The 27,349-nt window shown below is 40.0% G+C and overlaps 1 protein-coding gene and 1 long non-coding RNA gene across 3 annotated transcripts in view; one reads left to right on the forward strand and one right to left on the reverse strand.

Annotated features, from left to right (window-relative positions):
- Positions 1-27,349, forward strand: part of prkcab (protein kinase C, alpha, b) — a 106,054-nt gene that overhangs the window by 5,813 nt on the left and 72,892 nt on the right. The window contains exon 3 of the mRNA XM_028600706.1: positions 26,408-26,490. Coding sequence (XP_028456507.1) covers positions 26,408-26,490 — 83 coding nt within the window. The remainder of the gene's footprint in view (positions 1-26,407; positions 26,491-27,349) is intronic.
- Positions 9,565-13,412, reverse strand: LOC114570390 (uncharacterized). Of its 2 annotated transcripts, none has more exons than XR_003694497.1 (5): positions 13,067-13,412; positions 11,113-11,166; positions 10,759-10,841; positions 10,408-10,564; positions 9,565-10,132 (listed from the first exon to the last, which is right to left on the reverse strand). It is a non-coding gene; the product is annotated as an uncharacterized LOC114570390 (long non-coding RNA). The 2 variants fall into 2 exon arrangements; XR_003694496.1 differs by having other exon boundaries at positions 9,565-10,135; positions 13,067-13,410.

A 27,349-nucleotide genomic window follows, 5' to 3' on the forward strand; every position in this document is an offset into this window, starting at 1 on the left:
CTGGCTTCTTGTTGCAGAGTGACCACCAAGAGCAGATGAAAGAGAGCAGAGTGAATGGGTATTATGTCTAGGTGATGACAAAATAGCTTGTAAACTGTGGCCAAGTTGCATGTGAGTAGTAATAACAAAGATTGTCAGGCGTGTTGAAGTTATTGGATCAGATTGACTTAAACCTGTGATAACAGATTTTTTTCTGGCCACTTGGGGACAGCAGAAACAAGTGGTGAGCATAGTATTGGCATATCTTTTAAGTTGATATGGTGAATTAGTTGGCAAAGAGTTGCTTATTTAAACATCCAGTAGTTACACAGCAACACTGTCATTCATGTGGAGTCGTGTTTGAGTCCATCCGGCCAGGCTGTTCTCATTATCCATTAAAACATATAGCTACAAAAAGTAATGCACTGTAATTTGTATGTATTCCACGTATTTATTACATTAGTCTCGCTTTGCCAGACCCTCCTCCACAGCGCTGCGGAGGAGGGTCTGGCTAGTCCACACAGCATTCCGGGATGGGAGAAAAACAAGCTCTGGTTCATTGGCATTTCTTTAAACCAATCACAATCACCATGGGCAGCGTTAAGCTCCGCACGGAGCCGCTGCAAAATAGCCTCGGGATGGAACTTGTTTTGGGGAAACGTGTACGTTCAAAAGTTGTTTTAGTCGTGTGAGAGGATACTCAGATTGGACAGATAGTCTAGCTAGCTGTCTCAATTTACCATGATGACATCTGAGGCGCAGTTAACCATATTCCTCATAAATCGACCGCAGTTTAAAATTCCAACACAAAGAAAGCGGAAGGAAACGGCGAAAAAAAGACCGCACAGGAGCAAGTGGAACGTTGTGGACATAGATTATTATTACAGTAACCCCCGACAGCTAGTCGCCGTTGTACTGGAACACCTAATATTAGACTGCGAAAATCAGCACAGAGAGGAGGTGGGGGTGGTGGATGTGTCCCAAAACACAGGTCTTTCAAGCCGTGGAGCAGAGTTTGTGTTCCGAAACAAGTTAAGAAGAAATCACAAGATTTTCACAGTTTTTGGTCTCTACCAAATCCTGAGGGAACGATCCAATATGTTCACCAGCTAGTTGATAACTGTGTATGTCTGTTGTTTGTTGGGGTTTTAGAGCTTTTTCACAGAAAACAACTGAGGGAGTATACCAAAACAGTAAAGTTGTGGCTGGACAGCTAAACAATGTTTTATAGGGAAAGAGATGGGTTTTGATATGAAAACAATTGGGTATAAAGAGATAACCAGTATTTTGCTCGAGGACATTTCAGAAGAAAAGATGTTTGCTCACTATGCTGTTGGCATTAAAACATCTCCATGTTGTTTGTGTTTCTTCTTAAGTCCGCTCTTTGCTTCCATGGTGACATCTCCGTGACTGTAATAATCCTAGTTTGTTGTGTTTGAAATATATTTGCATACCAAATGCAGCCAATATGCCTACACTCATTTCCAACTCTGTGACTATTTGCTTCTCCTAAAGTGATGATGATGAGATCGTTATCATGCGCACAGATGAGGGAGTTGGGTGTAGGCTGCTCCAACACTCTCTGGGACATGTGTTACCCCCGTGGGCGACATCATGTATGTGTCAGTTAGCATGACGAGGGCTGACACATGCCTCCAAAAAGACCTAATGGCAGCGTAGGTGTAGAGCCAATCACTTCCTCCGCGAATGGAGCAGTGGACCTCATTAACCAATCAAGGCGCAGAAGTGTGGGGGTGTTGGAACATGAGAGCGAGCGCTGTGCAAGTCCTGAAGGGGAGCCCCAAACAATAAACATCTTACACAATGGTGAGCTGAGACGCAGCACTGCTTCTCTCGAGGATGTGAAGGGTCCTCCTGCTCCACTCTGCTTTATGTGTTAAGATGGCCTAGATGTGTCATTACATCTTACAAAACAGATCTAAGCCTTGTTGCTTTATTATGGATTTTTTTATTATTATTAATCTCCTGCTCAACGTTGTGCGTGTCTCACTTGACTATTTACCGTGCCACATTTGTAGGAAATAGAGAATCCATTAATCTAAAAGCCTAGCTCATTTCTTTATTTAATCACTTAAAATGAAGCAAAGTTTGTGTATTATAAGCTTACACTCTCCATATTAAAACAATCATCAGTGCGAAGAAAAATATATACTAGAAATAGAAGTAACTCTGAATATGATTGCCACCCAGTCTCAAACCTTGAACTATCTGAACAGTAGTTCAAATGTTAATCCAAAAGCAAATTCGATTTTACTGCTAGCATAATGATGAGCACCCGGAAGAGCAAGAAAGTCAAATGCTAAATCATGCCATATGCTCAACAGATAAACCCTGTAATGTATTTTGAATTAGACGCAGTATACAGTAAGCGCAATACATCTGAGAGTTTTCACATCAAAACTAGTTGGCGACTGAAATATCTTAAATCATTTTCAACTAACCTTATTGGCATTAAAGTCCTGCAGCTGTCTTTTCCATTTCACTTCAAACTTTATTTCTCCTGAAAGTTATCAAGTCAAGCTTAGCATTGAGTCTAAGAAGTATCTGCTCGGGACTCATTAGAATGTGGAGAAATCACTGAAACAGACTTTAATATATTGACGATTTTAAACCCTCTCCCAGCTGAACAGCATTAATTACACCAAGAGTAGAAGCTTAGCTGGCCCGGATAATTATGTGTAATTCTGCTTCTGCTTGTCTCTGCTCCACTTTCAAATGCCCCCTTTTTACTATTGAGTGTTGCCCCCTCCTCTTCACTGTCTCCCTTCCCTCTATCTCCACTTCTCACTCAACACTAGTGTAGCAACAAAGTGTGCCATTTCCATTTAGTTATCATGTTAGCAGCTCTTCTGATGTGTGTTTTATGTTATCAGATCACATCCACTCTTGGATTACAGCCCCTTTAGTCTTGTTCTGTGCATCATGCACCCACGGCTAGTACTGTATTTGTAATTTCAGTTGGTTGAATACCGACTAAAATTACAAATATGCAAACCACACACATGATTTCCAGTATATATATAGTATTGGTTTCAGCAGTTTCTCGGCCCTATGCTTCAAAGGCCACCAAAATCGTGGCTCGTGCTCTTCTTTGTCTACATTGGTGGCTTGTCAAATTGACCAGTGCAAACCAGTGCCCCCCCAAAAATGCTGTAAATGACTAGGTTTGTTTTCATGCCCAGAGGCAATTCAAAGTGCTTTTCACAAAATATACAAAAAGGAATAGAAAATAAAAAGTGTATAAAAGGTACAAAAACAACAAGAGGTCACATCATTTTAGTGCAAATTACCAACAGCAATGAAGGCAGAGTTAACCAGACCGTAGAAGCAAACATAAACTCGTTTAGCCTATTTCTGAAAATGGCCAGATCAGTTGGGGCAGATCTTCTGGAAGTTTATTGCAATGGAGCATAATTATTGAAAGCAGCTTTACCATGTTTTGTTTTGGTCCTAGGAACCGTAAGCAAACTGATGACATAAGATGTTTAGAGGGTTCATAGTGTGGAAGCAAGTCAAAGATGTACAGTATTTTGGCCCTAGACCATTGATTGATTAGTAAACAAGTAGCAGTATTTGAAGTCGATTTTATGATAGACTGGTAGCAAGATAGATCGATTAACTGGTAGCAGAGATTCACAACAATGACAACAGAATGTAAATGCATTGAATGGTTATAGCATTAAAACATGCAGACCAGATAGTATAAAAAAACAGGGTTGTATTTCCTGAAAATCTTAAGAATTATAACTTCAAACACACAATGAAATATTTGCTGGTATATGCTGTTCAAAACATTTATGTTATTTTTAGAAGTTTGGTACTCATGTCTGCTGATCTTAATTCATTCTGCTATTTTTGGGGACCACGTTGGTATTTTAATTTTATCTTGGTCATCTTTTTGCTGTTTAAAGGCTATTATTTTGATTATTTGACTGAGTTATTTTTATTATTATGCATTGTTTAAAGTCCCTGTCTGACTGTGGGGCCTCCTTGCTCCCGTAGGGAATAAACTTTACAGCCAAGACAATGCAGTACAATATTTTACTATACAATATTTCTTGCTAATGTCTGTATGGGCAGTGACCAGTTCCCAGAAATCCATCCAGGAGCCTCTCACACACCAAACCAGCCCTGTGTCACGTCTTACAAAATCATTTTGATTAACAGCATAAGTTCTCTATATCTTTTTCCTCATCTTCAATAGCTACTGTAAACTCTTGCCAGTATGGTGTGCCAAGGTTACTATAGTGACAGTGCGTGGCCCTCATTGCCAAATTTCTGCCAACTACCCCGGGCGAGCACTGAAAAAATATTAAAACAACGCTGGAGCTTGGCTTATAAAATGGGCCTCAGTAGCTGCATTTGTGAGCCTGTCTGGGTGAAACGTTTGTGATCGTAGGTGATATGAAGATATGAACGAAGTTATGAAAACCCAAACCAGCAGCACTTTGTGATCGTAACCCAAAGCACAAAAACAGGGAGGAGACCATTTCATAGCCAATTCGCGACAGACTCTGCCCCCATTCTGAGTGCAGCAGTGACCGCCACGAGTGCAATATTTTCATTTTAACAGACTGTCTCAGCAGATCATGTCACAATGTTTTTGCTTGCATAACACAATGTCATCTGGTGACATTAAAAAGGGGTCTTCGGCAGCATTACTTAGCTGAGAGTGGGTAGTTAATTGTCAGGGAGCTGGCTGTGTGGTTTTCCTGAGACACAATGCTGTGTAATAAGATGACACATGCCGTTCACTCATAATCTATGTTTTAACAAAGGCAAAAGAGCAGTTGGAGAGGGCTCGGAGAGACGTAAGGAGAGGGAACGATGATGAAACTGTGTATGCTATTCTCAAAAAAAACGTATGTGTGTAGATTTGTTTGTGCTGAATGCAAAAACAACAATAGAGAGCGACAGGAGCAGTCACAGCAACAACCAAAAATGGTACCAAGAGGAGAGACGGAAGAGTGATGCCGATAACTTCCTACCACACTGTTAGTGACTTCCCAGTATAGTGTCAGTATGTTGTTGCATTGCTTATTTGTTGGATAGACTGGTTTGACCTCTTGCATATTGGCCTTTGCATTTGTCATATGTACAGACTTGACACAGTGTGAGCTCAGTGTGAGCTCATAGTGGCCTGGAAGTTGGCAGCATGTTGGATTTATCCATAATAGATGGTGCACCAATGATTTATATAAAAGACACTATCAGCACAGAACAGAAGACCTATAGTTTAGCGTCAGACATTTAAACCTGTTATTGGACGTTACCTCTTATCCACCTAAACCATCTGTTGCCATGACAACGTATGAAATGTTTATTGATACTTGGTTCCTGTCTCAAGCTATCAAGGTGAATGGCTCAATAACGTAAGTGTGTATTTGTGTGTGCAACACTCTGCTATCTGTTGTGGATGGAAAGACTCTCCCCAGGGGATTTAGAGCCAGGCTGCTCACCTCTACTACATGTCTCAACACTCCAGCTGTGCTTAATGAATTCCTGCGGTGATTACACCCACAGCTATTTTGGGAATGGTTTAGGTCGCCTTGACCCACATAAGGTGAGCAAAATGTGCATTCAGGAGGATTTCGAGCTCGCTGGGTGTGTGTCTTATAGCGTGTGTGTGTGAGAGTGGCGTGTCCTCAGGTATGATGCTTGGGGGTCCAAGGACAAAAAAGCAAAAACTAAGATGGGAGTCTGGTTTTCATTTGGTGCTTCTCTCCAAGATCTCATATGCACACAATGTGTGTATTTTTCAATGCTGAGCGGACATTATTTTAGCAAGAATCATAGTACGTTTGTTATATTCCCTAGAACTAAATAGGTGGCAAGCCTTAAAATCTTTTGAATTTCGATAAGCAAACCTCTGCAGCATCATTGCACTCATCATCTTTTATTGTTGCAATGAACGATTATTTTCATTGTGGATTAATCCGCCTGTTTTTTTCTTGATTAATCATTTTGCCTATACTGTAAAATGTCAAAAAGATAATAAATGTCAGAAGATATTCAGTTTACTATCAGATATGTCAAAGAAAGGCTGAAAATCTGCACATGTGAGTAGAACGAGTGAATATGTGGCATTTTTGCTTTAAAAAAACAAACTGCTGTCTGTTTTAATATTCTCATTTCCTCTTATGGTTGTTTTAGGTCAGTCTTGATAAATGTGTCAGGCCAATACTTGAACTATAGCCTATTATTAAGACTAAAGTCATGAAGTGCAGATAAAAGGTAACTAAAAAGACGCATAATAGAGGAAAAACAGGAAGTATGTGGCTGAGATGGACACATGGGACTTTTCCACCCTCACATTCGTGCTATTATTGTGCAAGGACAAAGATGCAGGGAGACAGGGAGAGCGAGGGAGAGGCAGAGGGTTAGAAAATGTGTGTGCCTGTGCCGGTTTTACTAAAGTGTGTGTTCTTTCTTCCTGCTCATGTGGTGCGGTGTGTGCGTGTTGTGCGGTTTGAGGGTCACCCAGTAAGGGACTGCAGCGCAGCTCTTAGTCATCCTCACACCTCGTTCCCTTTTTACCTGACTGTCCATCTGTCAACGTATTTTCCACCAGAAACAGATTCCCTGCTGTAAACAAATTAAAATATGCAAATTTGTACTTCTACTTTAGGTTACAGTAGACACTAAACAGATTGTGTTTGGAAGTGTAGTATGCTGAAGTTTCAAGGCTCTTAGCCAAGCTGTGAAAAAGATATACAAGGTGTAAAACCTTAATTGTATGCCTTTTTATGCTGATTCTTAATCTTTGTTACAGATCTCACTCATTTCTCTGTTTGGAAGATATACACATCTACAAACAAAATGTATTTTTGAGCTGTGTTGTCCATTTGAAACAATGAGCTGGTTTAATGACTTCATCTTTAGACCCAATTAAAATAAATTTAAATATGCGACATAAAGGTAGCTTTCCAGGAGGCAAAATTACGAATCCCACTATGGCCACGCCAAGACCCGCCCTACGAAGCAGCTTGATTTGTTGGGGTTAGGCATTTCACCTTGAGTGTTTAAGTTTAGGGTTAGGGGATTGGTCAGGGAATAGGACCTGTACATGTAAGCATGGACGCCTGGCCAATAGTATTGTGTAAATGCTATTGAAGGGCGGGTCTTGGCGTGGCCATAGTGGGAGTCGTAATATCGCTTCCAGGAGATCCGGTGCCTACAGAGATGTCAGTTAGGCTAGTGCTACTCTGCTAAGCTAGGCTAGTTTCTAGAGTTTTTCTCTATTATGATCTAATATTAAGCTACTGTCTTATTTTTGAGTCAGAAAAACAAGTATCAAAATTTATTTTCCAATTCCAGGAAACAGGAAAAAGTGGGTAATTAGCTTTAGCTAAGGCTAGCTCACCAGCTAGCTTGCGCCAGCTTTTTCTCCTCAAAAATGACACATTTCTAAGGTGTAAAATCTTGTACGTTTGTAGACTTGGATTAGCTATAATTGGGTTGACTACATCTAGTTTTTATATTTATGTTTTTTTTTTTTTATCTGTGCATAGAAACACATTAAGCTACACAGCAACAGATTGTGTGTTAATGTCATGGAAATCTGCCAGCTGATGATGTAGGCAACTATGATAATAACTATGACTCTCTGCTGTTAATGTTTCCAAAAAAGACTCTAAGCAGGGATTAGAGGGAATTAAACACACCTATATTAAAGTACTCTCTCACACAATAACCATAGTTATGTGTGATATCAGATCCCTGTATTTCTGACAGGCTGTTAATGTACTAGAAGCTGCTTTAAAGGTGAACTGCTGGTTAGTATCAACTCTCTTTCACACATTGTTAAATGTGTTTTTAGCTTTTTAGCCCATTTCTCTTGAATTCATCCATACACATTCACCGGTACTCCATCTGCAGTGTTCTCACCTTGCGCTCTCTTGTGGGGGAAGAGATGAGGGAGGACAGGAGACAGGACACTGTCAAGTCCGAGGCTCTAATTGAAGGTGTCACAGTTGTTTCTCCTCCTGGTCTTTCCCAGCCTCTTTGCTCCGCTCAGAGCAAATATAGCAACAGGCACCACAAGGGAAAATCTTTTGGGGCTTTGATACCATGTTTTCTTTGGCCTCTTGTATGCTAGAATGGAAGGAATTTTATCTTTTGATCTGCATTTATGGTCTCCGGGGTCCCACGGATAAAATTATAAGGGAGAGTATATTCTGTGCTGTCTGTTGTTTGTGTGTCAGAGTTGGCAACTTCCCTTTTTTTTGTAACTCCTATGTCTTTCATGAAAAAGCATCTATGGGTCATCTCATTCTGCAAATAGAGAAACAGAAGTGAGTGAAAGCCAAAATACTACTTGATTATACTAACTATATTAACAGTATATTAACAGTCTGTCAAATAGGTGCAGGGCTTAGAAACTAAATTAATTAAACCATTATTTTTTGTGATTAACAATTTTTATTTTTATTTTTTAACAACATACAAAACATACAACTCGCAACATGAACACCGGAGTTTAAAATTCCAACACAAAGAAAGTGAAAGGAGACGGACATCCGGCGGAATATCCAGTGGCACCCAAACAATCCCGGAAGTGAAAGGTTGTTGATATAGACTAACAACAACAAAATAAAACAAAATAATAACAAATAGACAATAGACAATAAACCATAAACCAAATAAACATATGTATAAATGATAACACCATAAGCCCATCATACACTCTCTCCCCAGCACAATGCTTCTTAGAAGCACCCCAGAAAGCTCAGGTACTTTCCCCATGTTCTAATATAGACATTCAGAATGAAACTATTAATACAACTGTTATCCTGCCCTTAACAAGGGTTTGAGTGGGTTGCATCATTTCTCACCAACTGTTTTCTTGTAATATTTGAAAGCATGCACTGTAGCAATATATCCTGAGGATTTTAATTAATTTATGAAAACAGAACTATTGCCAACAAAGCATACATATAGAAATAACTTTTAAATAACTTTATCCAATGCTCATTTTGACTACACTGTAAGAACTGTGAAATCTACAGCAACTGGCTGGCAGCAATTAGCTAGTAAGTTGCTGTAGTATATTCTACAGTATGCTTACTGTACATCTAATCACAGTACATAGAAATGTACTGTAACTGTATTTACGGTAATAATCACAGTACTGTACTTTTAATCACAGTACATATTTGACTACTGTAGAAGGTATTACTGCATACATTTCAATACTGTAAAATAATTACAGTATTATAATTATTTACAGTATTATTACTGTATTATATTTACAGTATTATATTTTAAATGTAATATATTATTTATTATTTTAATTTAAATTATATTTTGTTTAAATACATAAGGGATAGAACACATGTATAGAACACTGGTCATTATCGGGAGAATAAGTCCCAGCGGACTTGAAATCCCATTCAAGTCAATGGAGCGTTATACTTTCATTGTGAAGAGCCATATAATAAAGTAAAAATAATTACATACAGTGAAATACCTAAACACCTAGCTGGCTGAGTAATCTGGCCAAAGGCTGAGAGTAATATTATCAATAAATAAGAACAGAGCATACATTTGGACCCAAGCAAAAAGTGAGGTTGAAAAACTTTATTTAACTGTTAGAATTCAAAAAAACAAAGTAAAACTTCATCCAACCGTTCACAATCTCAGATATACAGGATATGACACATAGACATAGATATGAAAAGCATAGTCTATCAATGTATTATACTCTACTAGTATTAGTGAATACAAACAGTAAAACCCAACATATCTGAAAAATATGAGAGAAAGGAGCATGTTGTAGTTAAACAGAAGTGTGTGCGAGGGAGGTAGAGAGAGAACATGCATGTGGGACAGAGTAGTGTGTGTGTTTGTGTCCACGTCTCTGTGTGTGTACATGTGTGATGTGCTAGCCAGAGAGGAAGGGATAGAGAATCCATGTGGGCAAATACATGTGTGTAAGAGAGTCAATGTGTAGTTTGTAAACAAAACCCAACCTGTGTGTGTGAGAGAGAGAGAGAGAGAGAGAGAGAGAGAGAGAGAGAGAGAGAGAGAGAGAGAGAGAGAGAATGTGCACATATGTTGTAGTGAAGTCCTACCACAAGAACAAGAACTTCACCCCAGCATCTATCAATGTGTGTGTGAGTGGAGTGGACATCTTCTTTAATGCAATGGAAAAAAAGGTAAAAAGGAATTAGATGCTGATGTAGAAATGTCTAAGCAAGACTAATGACTTTCTTGTGAAAAAGTCCACTAATTGACTCTACAATGCAAAGAAACATAAAATTTGAATGCATGAAACATTAAAAAAAATATATGAATTAATAAGAATATGATAAATGTAATGTAATAAATGAAGGTACACAAATACATTGTTGGAGGATATTAAGGCAAAGGGAATACTTTAAAGTACACTTCATAAAGGGGTCTTACCTGGCATGCTCTAGGTATTCTGCCAGTAATATTCAATGAAGTCCTGGATTAGAGCGGCGATATGTTGATTCAGGGACTGATTTTTCCATTGAACCTTCTTTACCGTGCTCTTGCTGGTCTGGAATATAGCAGCACATTTACTCTGTTCTGGGTTTATCTGTACAAAAAAAGAAAAGAAAAAAAATATATTATACATCACTGTTTTTGCCACTTTATCACCACACAACAGTAGTCCTATATATTAATCCATTACTGAGTCTGCACTATGATAGTGGTAGCAAGAAGACTGTAATGAACATAGTGAAAATAGAAATATATATAAATAAAAAAAGATAGTCAAAAATCTCTTACCGTTGGACAAATTCAAGGGACGTGACTGCCTCCAAGCATGATTAGCATGGGAGTGCTAGGCAGGGAAATCTGTGCTTCAACATCTGCCGATGGGAAAGTTTAAACAGAAATAAACACAAAACGTTGTTAGAAAGTATGCAACTATAAGGCAAGACAACCTTTTTGTACATGTGATTCTGTAATGCGCACACTGACTTGAGGACATTTTGCAACACCATAAGGAAAATTTACATTTGCACGGTTTCTATGCACTTTCACGTGTTTTATGCAGCTAGGGATTGTGTCTGTAGAGACAAAACAGTGCTTGCACTTAAACCCCATGACTAGTTTTCAACTGTGTTGTGTGAAAATTACCTGAGTCGGTGTTGTCTTTTAAACAGCCTGTAGTGTCGTAATCTCTAGTGGAACCTAGCAAGGGGGAAAGATGGACAAAAACGATTGAATGATGTTAAAATTAGGTAACTAGCTAGCTCTCCAAAACACACACTTCAGACAGATACTGTGTACTGACACACAAAATGAGCGAGTGAATGGGGCTAGTTAGGTAGGTAGTAATACTGATATTTTTTTGACTTACACTACGGTGACCAAATTTCCCGGAGCTAAAACCGGGACACTTTGCGCGTGACTGTAGTGCTTGTGCACGCACAAGCTTTTTAATGTGAACATTTGCCAGTCCAGGTCAGACGTAGACACAAACAGTAACTTTATTATTTTGATCGTTGGATCCTCATCTAATAATAACAGTGTTTTTTCCTGTAAAATAAACAAAATTGCAGCAACATCCGTTTTCAGTTTAGTGTGAGATTTATTGAAGTGTTATTTATTCCAATAACACCAAAACAATTAAAATGATTTATTAAAAATGTTGAGCATTAACCACTTCATTTCCTGCATTCTGGTGAATTTTTATGCGTCTATTTCTACCTTTTTCTGAATCAATGTATGCTGCAAATATCTGTAGCCTAGGCATCATTTACTTTCCTCCCTCCTGTTTGGCGTCTTTTGTTGAAGAAGTAAACTCATGAAATGTGCATATGACAATTATTCACCTCAATGATAAATTAATTCATTTTAATTTATTAATAGAACCCTGGACTGTAATATTTCAGATGTGTTTGAGCAAGATTTCTGCTCATGTCCAAAACTTTGTGCACATTCAAAATACAGTATATCTGTGTTCTCTGTGATTTGGAGGAGTTGTGATATTTTGAGAAAGATAAAGTTAGGTTAGTAGGCTATTACAAGAATAAAGTCACTATATTTCAGAAAATAATCTATACCTGCACCATAGTCTGCTGTGCATTAGGCTACGTGATTGCTCTGCTTATACGGTAGATCTCAGACCTTCTCACAGACACAGAGACACCTTTGGGTGTCTGAATGAGACAAATAGTTTAGCTAGGGAAGTGGGTGAACGCTACTCTACATCGGAGGTGGAAACCCGAAACTACAGAAATACACGGAGCTCAAACGCAACACATCTGCCGCAGCATGCCCACAGCTGAGTGCGTCCATAAACCTGAAGCATTTTACAGAGAGTGGACACTAAGAGACCCACAGGTCTGCTTCAGAGCTCCGTGTGTTTGAGTCTGAACCGTAGACTGGAAACGTCACATCACAGGAACTCTAAACTAAATCATTAGTATTGCGCTCCTAAACTTTGTGTTGATGGCAGCAATGTATTACACTGATTTGGCTAGGATTCCTCCCAAAATTTTACCCGGCTTTCACGGCTTTCCTCACGTAGAGACGGTTGCTAGGTGATAGTAACAAATTCCGCATGGTCGGACCCCGCACGTAGCTGCCCGTTATATTCGCCTCGGAAAAATAAACTGGACAAAGTTAAATTCGGGGCTACACTCAAAATATTCGGGGCTGAAGACCCGGCAAAATTGGCTGGTGTAAACCAGGACATTTTAGCGTCCCGATAGGCTTTTGTCGAATAAAAGATCAACACACATCACACACATGCAAAATATATTAAATCTTGGGTGCTAGCAGGAGTAAGTGGAGCAAATGCGTTTGCTAACATTAACTAGCTAGCCCAGCTACACAAGCACACAGCCACCCACTCGCGCTAGCAAGAGTAAGTGGAGCTAATATGTTTGCTAACGTTAGCTAGCTGGCTATACAAGCACACAGACACCCACTCGTGATTCAAACTAATTAAAAATCTAGCTATATTAATTCAGTCTAATGTTGTATATTATTATGTTATGAATTAATAAAATCCATAGATATATTTATGGTCCGATACTCTTACTAACTTACTAACTGTCACCAAAGTGAGGAAGAGGCTACTTACATTCTCTGCTGCAATCTCTGGAGAACTTTCCGGCTGCGTGGCTTGGCTGTGGAAGTCAGATAGATCCCGCTCAAAATTACTGTAATATGATTCATAGGATAATTGTATTTACTGGAGTCTCGTATTCTACAGCATTTTGGCCATGATCGCGTAAAAATCTACAGCAACATACTGTATACAGATATGCAGTAGGCATTTGTTCATTATACAGCAATAATGCTGTGAAAACTACGGAATCTTGTTACAGTGTATAATCGGTTCATCCTTATTACACATTTCTTTACAGTGACTTTAACATATTTTATTATTCTACATCACTCTATCCATACTATTTACGACTAGGAAATATAAACATGATGAATTTGCTTCAGTAAATAATTAAGGGACTGCCAGACAAATCTCCCTGCTAGTTCAGTATTCAAGCCAGAGGGAGGAAATGCTAATGCTGCAGTAAGAGAGCTCAGTTGTTATGTCTCCTTACAGATCATGAGGAGTTGTTGCTGGCATGCCTCCTTAAAGGGTGAAAGAGAAGGTTAAAGTTTACTGCTTGTTGACCTTTGATCAGTCCCCCTTTACCTCCGTTTTACCTATTGATCATGCATTGTTTTCCACATGAACATATGGTCTGGCTGATGTACAGTATGTGGACATAGAATTTATGTGAGTAGTAACAGATTCTGAAGCTGGTGCAGAATGACCAACATAGGAATAGTAAGCCATACATCAACCACAGCCCTCATGGCAACACACAGCAGGATTGCTCACACCTACTCACACATTGTACACACACACGCACGCACGCACGCACGCACACACACACACACACACACACACACACACACACACACACACACACACACACACACACACACACACACACACACACACACACACACAGCTATGTACCGAACACACTACAGCCTGTTTCCATCTAGCACATTATCACTGTGACACCCTTGCAGGCTCTGTAATGCAAACTGAATGTCAGACAGACACGGTAGCCTTGAACAGTCAGTTCAGACTGTGTCAACAGCTCTTTTATCCCGGCCGGCTGCACTGACAGAGCCGATTTCACACAACAGTGTGGCAGGGGAAGCTGTTGAGTGAAAAATTAGGCCCCCGTATGTGAGAGCAGCTCTTTACGTGGAGCCAGAGAGGGGTGGTAAGAAACACAGTGGCAGAGAGAGGAGGAGAGCAGTGGGCGTAATTGTATCTGAAAGTGAGGTTAACCACATATGTATTCAATGGACCAGCTAAATCACCCCACTGTTGAGAGCATTAAAAATGAAGAGAAGGGTGCAGGGCTCAAAACTACTTGTCCTACAAGCTCTTTTGTCTCTTTTTCCACCACTCTGGTCCAGACTAAAAAATCTCATCAACTATGTAACTATATAACTTGAGAAAAACTATCAGAAACGTGCAGATAAAATTCAGAGCTTATATTAAATGTGGACATTTACCATCGAATCATGCATTTAACCTGGGAAAATGGATACATCTCACAGGACTTCTTGGTCATTCTTTTCATGGGAGAAGATGGCTGTACAGTTTTAAATCAGGTTTAAATGGCAACCTCATGCATTTCTAGTTTCACTGACAGATAGTCCTGTCTGCACAGTAAAATGTCATGAGTTATTTAGTGCACCCAAGAGCAGAGTGCTGACCAGATATATCTCCTTCTGATCCGTCAGAGCTTTTCTTCTTTTTGTCCTTCAGAAACACATCATTAATCAGTCCGTTAAAGGTTAAACCTCCAATAACTGATTGTTTGGCCACTTGCAAACAACGTATCATCTCTTTTGAAGATGATATGGCAACATTGTTGCTTATGTACGCATCCAGCAGTTATGGAGTAACTTTATCATTCATTTTGGAGTTGTGTTGTATGTAAATCCAATACTATCTCTCTTTTAGTTCTGTTTTTGGTTTCTGCCAACTCCTGAGGGAAATATCTTTCTCTTTAGCTACTAAATGCTCCACTATTTTCACCAGCTAGCCGCTAACTGTGTCGGTCTGCTAAACAGATGAAAACAAGGCTATGCGAGCTGTGAGTGAACCAAACCAGTAAAGGTGCAGTCGGTCAGATAAACATTGAGCTGAAACTCACTGTAAAGCCCCGTAAAGCCGAGTAGAGCTGCAGATTCAGGTGATGATTCTCTGCAGGCTCATCACTACGAGCAACCCCTTTCACATTGTCATTTGATTGACATTATTAAAATAGCAATTATAGCAGCGTTAAAGTTATGTGATTGTCAAGTGTGTGTTTGTATATGTCATTATTGTTAGTGTCGAAAAGCAGTCATGCAGGTCTTTACTCCCAACAAGATTTAAGTGGTTTGAACAGTCTGACCAACCTGCAAACCAACTAGCTGACCCTGTTATCCTTAAAGCCCTTTCACTAGCAGGGCTGTACAAGTCAGTTAATTGTTGTTGAAACTGAATGGAAAAAAAAGTCGAAGATAAAAAAGATTAAGTAATCTTGGGGTGGTGTGGGAGGTAGCAGGTGTTAATTGAAACCATTTTGCAGAAAGCACAGAATGCCATTTTGCCACAGCTGCTGCCTTTCGTCTTATTCAGCTCCAAATGGTACAAGCCATGAACTCGACAGGCTGACTAATCGCTCCACACAGGCTTGGATGCAGGCGTGTGGATTAACTAGGCCAATTAGCCAAGCACAGAGATGCCTAGTGATGAGAAGAGTCATGCTCCCTTTCTCAGCTGAGTGCCATTAATCAGCAATAAAGGGGCTGAAGCAACACTACAGTTTACTGACTGCTTTACTACTTACAATAGCCAGGTTTTCTGACTCAATCCTCTTGACCTCAATACACCATGACTGTGTTTCTCTTGGGCTCTGCAGTTTTGTGCTACAAAAATACACTTCTGGATGGATTAAGAGAGGGACAGAGAATGAGAGAGTGTGTGTGTGTGTGTGTGTGTGTGTGTGTGTGTGTGTGTGTGTGTGTGTGTGTGTGCACGTGCGCGTCGTGCCTGTTTGTGTTTGTTTGAGAGAGTGTGTGTTTTCAAGTCTGCATATTTGAGGAGGCTGTATCTGCAAGTGTCCATCTGTGAGTTATCTCCTGTACATTTGCATCTGGATAAGGGCATGTGTTTGCGTGTGTGTATATGTACAGTATGTGCATGTATGCGTGTGCGTGTGTGTGTGTGTGTGTGTGTGTGTGTGTGTGTGTGTGTGTGTGTGTGTGTGTGTTAGGTTGTGGCAAAGAGCAGGCCTCTAGTGAGAGATGTCCAGTCTGCTTTTGTCTACATGGCTGCAGTAAACTTGGACCCAGCTGACCCTAGATCAGCTCTTCAGTTCAGCAAAATGAAAAGATGGGAAGCCTCCAACTATATTGTGATGTACTGTCTTCTGCCTCAATGAGATAATACAAACTCCAATTTAGTTAGTCAAATCAAAATCAAATCTGCTTTTGTTGCATGTTTTTCTTTTCCTTCCTTTGCTTTCATGTCAGCCCTTTTCACCCGTCATTATGCTCTGTTATAAAATGCGGGAGCAGCCAGACCCACATGACGCGTTCTTCCAATCAGCTGTCGTTTTAATTTTTTGGGCGACAATACAGATTAGCGCCGCCTGCTGTTATGGACACGTATTACGTCTCGCGCACACGCAGAACGTACGCTCAAGTCGGCGTTGCTTCAGTGTGTTCCGAGGCACTTACTTGACCAACTTTGGGAGGCAGTCAGTCTGACTGCCTTTTCTGCCGAAGGCCGGCCGTTGGGTTGGTGTGTCAGAGCTACCTGTGTGCATATCAATTTATTTACTGTTGTTTTTCATGATTTACTAAGCAGTGATTCATGGCCACAAACGACTACAATGATTCATCTTAATTTATTTAATTTGTGTTTGCTTATCTGACGCCAGGTGGATGTGTACGTGTTCCTACACAGGAGTGCAATATGATTCATACTACAACTTAACTTCACTATGATTCATGCAGCTCAACCAAAGCACCGTTGGAAACATTTGACTATGAAAAGATTATTTTCCATATTTGATTATGGAAAACAACAAAATAAGTTACCATAGTTATGCGGATGACACACAAATTTACATAACCTTATCGCCAGGGAACTATAGGCCAATACAACAATTAAATATGTGCATTCAACAGATTAATGATTGGATGTGCCAGAACTTTCTTAAATTAAATGAAGAAAAAACGGAGGTGGTTGTTTTTGGAGCAAAAGAGGAACGATTGAAAGTCAGCGCTCAGCTTCAAACGACAATGTTAAAAACAACAGACAAAGCCAGAAATCTTGGTGTAGTCATGGACTTAGACCTGAATTTTAAAAGCCACATTAACATAATTAAAAAATCAGCCTATTATCACTTTAAAAATATATCAAGGGTTAAAGGACTTATGTCTCAGCAGGATCTGGAAAAACTTGTCCATGCTTTTATCTTTAGTAGACTTGACTACTGTAACGGTGTCTTTACAAATCTCCCTAAAAAATCAATTTAACAGCTGCAGCTGATTCAGAACGCTGCTGCTCGAGTCCTCACTAAAACCAAGAAAGTGGATCACATCACTCCAGTTCTGAAGTCTTTACACTGGCTCCCTGTGCCTCAAAGAATTGATTTCAAAATACTTCTGTCTGGGACAGGTCTACTTGTTGTCCCCAGAGTCAGAACTAAACAGGGGGAAGCAGCGTTCAGTTTTTATGCTCCACATATTTGGAACAAACTCCTTAGGTAGGTCCGCTGCAACTCTCAGTTCTTTTAAATCTAAGCTAAATACCTATCTTTTTGATGTTGCTTTTCTTTAAATAATCTATTTTATTCATTTTAATTTCTTATACTGCACTATCAATTTTATTCTTGTCTTTTAATGTTTTTAATTTGTTTATTAATGTTTTTAAATTGTTTTTAATTCTTTAAGTTTAAGTCTTCTAACTGCTCTTTAATGTTTTATGTAAAGCACTTTGAATTGCCCTGTTGCTGAAATGTGCTATACAAATAAAGCTGCCTTGCCTTGCCTTGCCTACATCAGGAGCTTATTGTGAGATCAGTTGATATCACAGTTTCATTACAGCAGAGTGAATTATGAGCATCAATGCTCAGGTTTCTGAAGCTCATAAGCATGTAGTTTCTCAGGAAATGAACTCAAGAAAGTGATGCAGGATGGTAGAAGTCAAAATTGTCTCTGCTCGTTGCTTTGATGTGAGGAGAGTAAGAGAAACAAAAAAACTTGCAGGAGCAAACATCAGAGTCGGGATATTAGGAAATGTATCAAACTGTTTAGCTGCCATATTGTATCAGTTGTATATCCGCAGCTGCAGCAGGATGTCTGTCTGTAGTGGAGAATAGACCCCAGTTGTTTCTATTTTTTATAATCCATAGGTTCATATACAATTGTATGTTTACTCACTGAATAGTGTTGAGTTGAGGTTGCCTTGGGCTATACTGTGTTAACAAAAGCACATTTTTCTATTACAAAGGTTTTTTTTTTCTACCACAGGAGTGAGTTTTCATTAAGGTCACTGTTGATATGGAACAATTCTTTTTGATCTCTGTCTTTGATCAAGAACGTGAAAGACGGGAGACAGAGAAAAGATGAAAAACAAGACCTGTGGGAGAATTTATGGAAAGTGACTAAAATGAGGAAGAAAAAAAAAGTGTGGTATTTATGTTTCAAAGTGTCCTGAGACAAATTTAGCAACTTCACTGGTCCCAAACATATTAGTCTAGGACATGCAGTGCCGCAGGAGTGGAAGATGCTCTGATGTTGATGTGTGGTATCAGCATGTCCCCAGGCACCAGCCTCAGACTTTGCTGTGACCTTTGCCTTTTGCCTGTGTGTGTGTGTGTGTGTGTGTGTGTGTGTGTGTGTGTGTGTGTGTGTGTGTGTGAAGCCTAGGAGACGAGAACCAGACAAAGTGACAAACTGTATGTTGTGTGTCCGTTTTGTCTGACAGAAATAAAGCATAGGTAGTGAATGAATGTTTATGCATGTATGTATGTGTGTTAAAATGAGCCTCCGTCTGCATATGTGCATATGTCTCTGTGTGCGCTCAAAAGCATAAACAAGTATTCGTATGTGTATGCGTCGACATGTGTATATGTGTGTGTCGATGGCTGAGTCATATTTAATTCATGAGGCAGTATCACTATTTCCCCTGTGTAACTCAGAGATGTCTGGCAGCCGAACACTCCTACCTGTAGTTTAAATTAATTGATCCAGTCCCCCTGTGGCCATTTCTTAATACAAACACTATTAGCGCTGCAAAGACTGTGTGTATTTGTGTGAGTATGAGCTACGTGCGTGCATCTGTGTGTGTGTGTGTGTGTGTGTGTGTGTGTGTCTCTGTGTGTATCATATCTGATAATTCATGTGTTCATTTATGTCTAACTGGCATGCATATATCTCTGTTTTTCTGCATACAGAAATTTATTCCAGGGGTGTTGGGCAGCTAATGACATGGAAAATAATGACTTATTACTCTATATAAACATGACTAACAGTCTGCAGCCAGGCTAGCGACCTTGCAAGGCACAAGGGTGCTTTGAGCTAAATGCTAACATCAGCATGCTAACATGCTCACAATGACATGCTGATGTTTAGCAAGTATAAATTGACCATGTTCACCACCTTAGTTTAGTGTGTTAGAATGCTAACATTTGCTTAAAAGCACTAAACACAGCTGAGGCTGTTAAGAATGTCATTAGTTTTGTAAAGTATTTGGTCATAAATACAATACAAAAAATTATTGGACAACATTAAATGTTGACCTAATAATGGCACTGGATGGAAGGTCAGGGGATCAGAGTTATAATAGTTCATCTTCCGGGGAACATGAAGGTCTGTGCCATAATTTCACAGTAATACATCCGACAGAGATATGTCAATAAAAAATGTAAACTTGATGGTGACGCTAGAGGAAAAGGCAGAGGATCAAAGTCAGGATTCATCCTCTGGGAACCATGCATGTCTGTACAATATGTTGCATGGTTAAAAATGAGATCCTAATGCTCACAGAGATTTATTGTTGCTGGCTTGAAGATAGGGGGAAAACAATGCAGTGTGGCTGTTAAGTGTTTGTACTAAATGACGAGAAAGTGAGAAAAAGAAATGAAACATGCAAAAAAAAATAAGCATGCACCCTGGGGACATCGTCTCCACTGTCTGGGACAGCTGTAACACGCTATCCAGACATGCATAATCAAACACAAAACTCATAAGACACGGAGCCAAGGTGATAGCTGCCATCTCCTGCCAACCTGCAGGGCTGTGTGGGAGGAGAGAGAGGACAACATAGGCGCTGTGATGCAATCTGACAAGGCCAAATTCTCCTTGAACTCCACTGAAAGTCCTCCCATCTTCTCTCAACCAATCGGATGTTATGAGGTCCCCATTTTCTCCCTCTGTAACTGTTCAGGGAGTTTGTGACGATTGCTTTGTTTTGCTTTGTTAAAAACGGAGCAGCATCCCAACTGTGCTGAATCTCCCCTGAGGTTTTCTACTCTGTTCTCTGCAATTCCCCGCTCCCATGCAGAAATTGCATAATTCTTTATAAATGCACACATATAAACGATCAAACACATTCATATTCATACAGGCCAGACACAAACAGAGTTCTGGGGAAGTTTTGCTAATTTTGTGTGCCCTGAAGAAAGTTTATTTTCTGTTCATGTCTGCTCTATTCTGTCTCCCATTCCCATCTCTTCCTGTCTTTTCTTGTGATGTAGTCCATCAGTGGTTTTTGTGTAGTTTCATTGTTGCTTTCAAGGTCATGTGGTCACTGTTTGTGTCCCTACTTTATGTCTTTGTCCTCTGTGTGCCTATAGCATGCATAATTGAATGTATGTGCTGAAATTGAGTTTCCAGGCCTTTATTGTAGCTGCAGCTCTGTTCAGTTCCTCCCTCTTCAGGCAAACACTGCTTGCCGGTATATATAAAACATACTTCATCTCCCAACGGTGGTGGGAAAAGGACAGAGACTTATATTGTGATATACTGAGGCAATTTATTCTGCTACAGCGTCTTTAACTGTGAACCAATCTGCCATTACTTGGACAAGGTTTTTTACCGCATAGGGAATTTGAAGGTGACCCACCTTGCCTCAAATTCTGTGACGTATTTCTCCAAAAAACAGAGAAGTATTACAAAATAATAGTCTATTGTAGTGTTCTCAGTTCTGAAACAGAAAATGTACCCATAGAGTATACTCATTCAAGAACATTATTCTGGGTGCTCCCAGCGTCATCTATAACGTCTTTCCAAATGCATTGTCTATGAAGCAGTTCCGGACCATATATTTGATGACATAACAAAATTGAGTTTTAGCACTCTAGCTTATGGAGTTGAGAGAGAGTTGTTCATGTTTACTAATATTTTTGGACTATCTTAGACCAAAGGAATAACATGTATACATTTTGAAAATGGGTGTAATTACCCTTTAGCGAAATGCAGGACAAAATACTAAAAAATATAAAATAAAAATACAAAGTGAAATATCATCCTGCACAAAATATAACATATTTCTGTATACTCTCTGGTTATCTTAACTGTCAAGTCACTCCAACTGTGGTCCCTGGCCATTGATCTCAAGCTGGTGGTTAAGGGTTATGTGACCTGTGGCCCTGGAAAATCGCAGAACTGTCACTCACTGCAATGGCAGCAGTTCAGAGGTCGCACTATTGAAGTCAGAGACGTCTAGAAGAGATATACGTGTATATATACATATATATATTTTATATATATAATAACATGTATTAAGTAATGTTTATACTTCTATAGTGATGTTGACATAGAGTGTGTGGAAAGATACATTTTTATTCACAGTATGGACATAAACAAGTGCAGGATAGAGATGAAATATGCTCTTCTTATTTGCTGTTTTGCTGCTTTAACAGATTCAATCATGAGAGCAGAAGGCTAGTGGAACTGACCAGGGTGGTAAACACCATACAGATATAGTTTCTCTTTGAACTGAAAATTTAAAATTTGATGAGAACTTGACACAGGCTGGAGTACTGCTCTCTGCTGTATTTAGGATACAGTACTTCTATAGGCCCATTGTACCATTCTCTCTCATTCAGCACTTACAGAGGAAAAGCTTTTTACTCATCATTCACTGTACGCGCACATTCACGTTTCCCTGAGATATGTCTTTGTCTATCAGTGTATTTATAGTGTCCATTGGCCAGGTGTAGAGCGGTGTAGAGAAAATGTCTTCCCTCACTTCTCCACCACAGTGGGGTTCAGTACACACTGTTCCAGCCCTGGCCAGAATCAAGCCTAAAAATAGCCAAGAGAGGAAAATACACCCCCCTCACCCTCTCCATGCCTCTCCTCTCCTACAGCCATTTTTCTTGCCTGAAATGACAAACAATTTAGAGAAAGACCACAGAGCCGTAATAAGGAGGGAAACAGAGCATTTTACACACTGTCTGTGTTTATTTAAAGTGTATGGCAAGAAGAGGGGCACAATTAATAATTTGTGCATAATTTCCAGATGGTGACCTCAACACAACAATATTTTGGTGCTAAAATATTGCAGATGCAAGAGTACAATAGTTGTTTGAGCAGATAAAAACATTCTTTCAACATCCATGTGTCTACAGTCATAGGAACCCTAACCCCGGTGGATTTGTTCCATCCCTCTCCGCCTATTCATCGTCCTCTCGCACCCTTCCCTCTTTTCCTCCTGTGGATCTCGGATCAAAGCCTCAGCTCCCTTTGTGTTCAGATACACTCTGGGGGCCCGGATCAATTGAAAGTGTCTGGAAGGTATTGAGTTAGTCCACCGCTGCAGGTGTTCTGCCCTCTCCCTTATCTCCAACACAAGCTTTTCATCTTGGCAACAGCACAGCATAATTCTATTAACAGTGGCCCGGTAGATTACCAATTTCACCAGATTAGCCCGGGATAAATCCTCACTTTAAAGGATCCGTGGTTGAAAGATAGGGATGTGGATGGAGAGGTGGAGAAATGCTGCAGTGTATAGTAGTGTGACAACATGCCACAAAATGCCCACCAACATAGGGTATAATGCACGTTTCCTCTTTCCCACACACACATTTACTCACAAGAAAGCCTTTGTATTGTGTAAGCTGCTTTGTAATGCCGAAGCCCCCTTATCTAGTTTATGCTTATGAAATTAGACTGGTGAAACAAAGCCCATAGTAATTCATCATTATATCCCTGACGATACAGTATGCCACTGTGTCACCTCTGCTCCTGTTGCTTCACAGAGCTCTCCCTGAGAGGACTTAAACCATCTGGAGACACTTCTTACTACTGAGTTTCCCAGTGAGATCCCTGTGCCTAAGATTTATTATATTAGCATTAAAGTCACACAAAAAACACTGTTAATCTAAGTCCTCCCCCAGGTTTCTTTGTATGTGTTTCTTCCTCTTTTTGTCTCTCACCTAGCAAGCAGGTGTAAATAAATGTAAGGTGTCTTCACAGCCTTCCTCCTGATTGGTTGGTTGCAAGTAACATCCTGTGAGTCCCCAGATTGCCACTGTTATTCAGCCACAGCAGCATATTGGCTCCTGCTTTCTTAAAACAGCTTTTAGATTAATGTTTGTGTGTGTGTGTGTGTGTGTGTGTGTGTGTGTGTGTGTGTGTGTGTGTGTGTGGGTGTGTGTGTTTGCATGCGCCTGAGAGTTGACGCCAGGGATTATAGTCACAGAGAAACACTGTCTCTGTCTTGTATAAGTCTGGGTAACACACACACACACACACACACACACACACACACACACACACACACACACAGTCTAAAGCTAGATTTATTTCTTCCATTATATACAGCTTAACCACCCTTCTTCACCTCTGTACTGAGATCAGTGTCAAGTCCATCTGCTCAGCTCCACACTACAGCACCAGCACTCAAGCTGGTTTGAGATCAGGACTAAACACAGGCAGCGATGGATGAGTGGGTGCGTGGCTGCTGAGCGTGTGAGGAGTGCTGATGGATGGAGGGAGAGGAAGAAGTAAGGACGTCATTACGCCCGTGATTCACATATTGTAAGTAGGCTGAAGGGAGGAAAAGAGAACCCTGATGGTTGCACTCAGAGTTAATCCTGCTGAGTAAAGGTTTGTCACAGAATTGAAGCAGAGAAGATGAAAATACGCACAACAGATTTCATGTGTTTTGCATGTAAGAAAATGTTTTTTTATTCCATTGACAGCAGAGTGGGCAGGATGTGGGCTGGGACGATTGAAAGTTTGACTGTGGGGCGAGTTGGAGGTGGATGTGGGAAGTGGGAATGAATACTCCGAGGTATACACCAAAACAATTGCTGATATACTCTGCAGTGACAGATAGAAAAAACCAATTTTTTGAAAACACTTCAGGCAATAAAAAGGGATTTCAGCACTGGTTTTGTTCACTCTGTCTGTTTTTTGCATCTTTTCTGAGTCTTAAGAGGCCCTTAAATGTTACGTTATTGTGCTGGCTGAGATTGGGGGTTCGATACCATGTTTGGCTTTCAAAAAAAACTACAATATTACAACTAAAGTAATTAAATATGAAAGATTAATTTCAAATCTGTAATCACAGCTGTTGAGGAACAAGCTGTTTTGATTTTCAACATAGACTATTAATGTTCAACATAATTCATGTTTAGATATGTATCCGACACATTGAAATAAAACTGTAGCCTATTGATTTTTACACCTCATATTTTACAACTGATATGATTAATGTATTAATGATTAAGTATCTGGGAGATCCTGACTTCTGAAACTGATTACTGTAGAAGAATCATTGCTCTCCTTGTCTTTGTGAACTACAAAAACAGTCTGCTCGAGGTAACGGAGAGGCCTCTTTTCCTAATAAACCATTTTTGATGGGGTGTGTAGCATTTTTATTTATTGTTTTACTTTGTGTTGAAATTTAATTAAACTCCCACATTTTATTACCAAATGACTTGATCCAAGAGGACTAAGAGTTTATAGTCATGCAAGCGGCTCTGAGCGACCTGACCGTTTATCTGTGTTTTAAGCCCCCAACGTCTCCTTCCAGGCAGCGCTGCCTGGAAGGATTGAAGCGGCACTAGGATTAGGCAATGGTTAGGGTTAGGGTTAGGGTTAGGTGCCTTGACGTCAAGGCAGTCAGTCTCCAGGGTCCTAGAAAATTCCGCCACCTGGCTTTACACCTGTGTATACTGCAGCCTGCTTCTGTTTTTGTGTGTGCAGTGCATTATGAAAATGACAAATGGCACAAATGACAACTTTAGAGCGTGGATAAATCACCATGGGCTACTTTTTTGCTGAGCTTTTATCCCCCTCCTTTCCCCCTCTGCCTTGTTTTGTCTTTATTACTGAGAGAGATGAATTCATACGCTGCCACTGGCTCAGCACTACACCAGAATCGAGGGAATATTCACCTCTCACATACATATACAGGGAGAAATGCTGTAGTGAGTATTAGGGTTGGATTAGAATTGTGATGATGGAAACAATCATTATACTGAAAATACTGATGATACAACGCTCATATTCATGATCTATCTATCCTCACAGCCATTTGCATGGACAGTCGAAACCCCTGCTGTTTCTTGGACTTCTCAGGAAACAAATTTCACTTGTTCAACCGATGGCCGTCAGATTGTCTGGCAACTGTGATGTTGTTGGCAGAGTAAGAGACAAAAACCACACAAATACAATGGTGGGAGAGCACAAAAGTGCACATGAACAAGCAGGCAGCTTGACAATGAGCGAAGCAGACAGATTGTGTGAGAATGAAAAAAAGAAAGAAAGAATGAGGAATTTCAAACAATGGCAGGGAAGAAAATACAGTTGGGTACACAGAGTGAGAGTCAGTCTGTCGCAGATGTCCACGCTTTCCCCCCAGATCTGCGCCGGCGTCCAAATGTAAACTGTCGCTGACGTGAGAGCAGCGTCGGGTGTCATGTCAGCCATGTCACGTTGAGTGACACTTTTGGTAGAGGCGGATCCAAGTGTGGTGGGAGACGATGATGCAATGGGCATCAACCCAACCGATTGTAAAGAGCCGACGGCTGCAGAATGCATTAGATCATATAGTGACATTTTTCGTGTGAGTGTAGGAGCGCACATGCATATGAGTCTGTTTGTCTGCATTTGTTTGTGTGTTTGTATAAAAGAGGCTTGTCAAACTCACTTCAAGGTTGAGTGATGATAATTTACATGCACAGTCTCTCGCTTACTGTGTTTCATTTTCTCCCTCTATTTCTCAACCATTTGTCACAAAACACCAGACAGAATAAAAATATCATACTTTGCGTGTTTATATTTTGCTCCCGTAAGAGGCAGATTTGGCGGTTTATGTGTGCAATGTTGTATCATAAATTGTTACTGTAATACTGTCTTCTCTCTTTTCTGTCAGTGTGCTGTTTTGTGGTCCACAAACGGTGCCATGAGTTCGTCACTTTCTCCTGTCCTGGAGCCGACAAGGGTCCTGACACAGATGTAAGTTCAGCTTTTTGATATATTACAAGGCAGTACAGCATGCAATCTATAGTGAGAAAAAAACTATATTGCAATATATCATCATAGTGATTTTTTTGTATCAGCCTGTATAAGTTAACCCTCTTTCTGCAATATATATCACAATCAAGAGCACGTCTCTGTTGCTGCATCAGCAACTGTTTGCTTCCACACATCAGGTGTGATAACATTGTCCCTCATTAGCCTCCTCTCTTTCCCTCTAAAGCTTATCTGATGCTGTCGGGGCAGGGTGGTGGTGTTTTATCAGTGTTGGAGTGGGTGGTGGTGTTTTATCAGTGTTGAAGTCTGACCTCTTTGGTCCCTCGATATGCAGCATCTCTGTTTGGAGTGCATGTGTGGTCCTGCTGTTGCTGTAGCCTTAGTCTCCTCTTCCCTCCAGCCAGCAAGGGGATCTGTCCTTGGTTAGATAAGAGTGGAGGTCAAGCACAGCCGCAGCATCCACTGATGTCTGTGTACTTACATGCAACAAGCCAATAACACAAATGCCCATATAGTTTGTGCATACATACAGATGATAAGCCCCTTTCAGAGGTGGAACGTAACTAATTACATTTACTCAAGTACTGTACTTACGTACAATTTTGAGGTACTTTACTTGAGTGTTTCCATTTTATGTTACTTTATACTTCTACTACATTTTGGAGGCAAATATTGTACTTTTTACTCAATTACATTTATGTGACAGCTTTAGTCACTAGTTACTTTGCAGATTTAGATTATTCATACAAATTATAAGTTAATTAATAAATGGCGATATATTAATATAGGGAAAGCTACCTAGCAGTATTTAAAGTAATTAAAATTAGCTCCACCTTTACAG

This window comes from Perca flavescens, chromosome 15, assembly GCF_004354835.1.
Source record: "Perca flavescens isolate YP-PL-M2 chromosome 15, PFLA_1.0, whole genome shotgun sequence".
NCBI classification, from domain to species: Eukaryota; Metazoa; Chordata; class Actinopteri; order Perciformes; family Percidae; genus Perca; species Perca flavescens.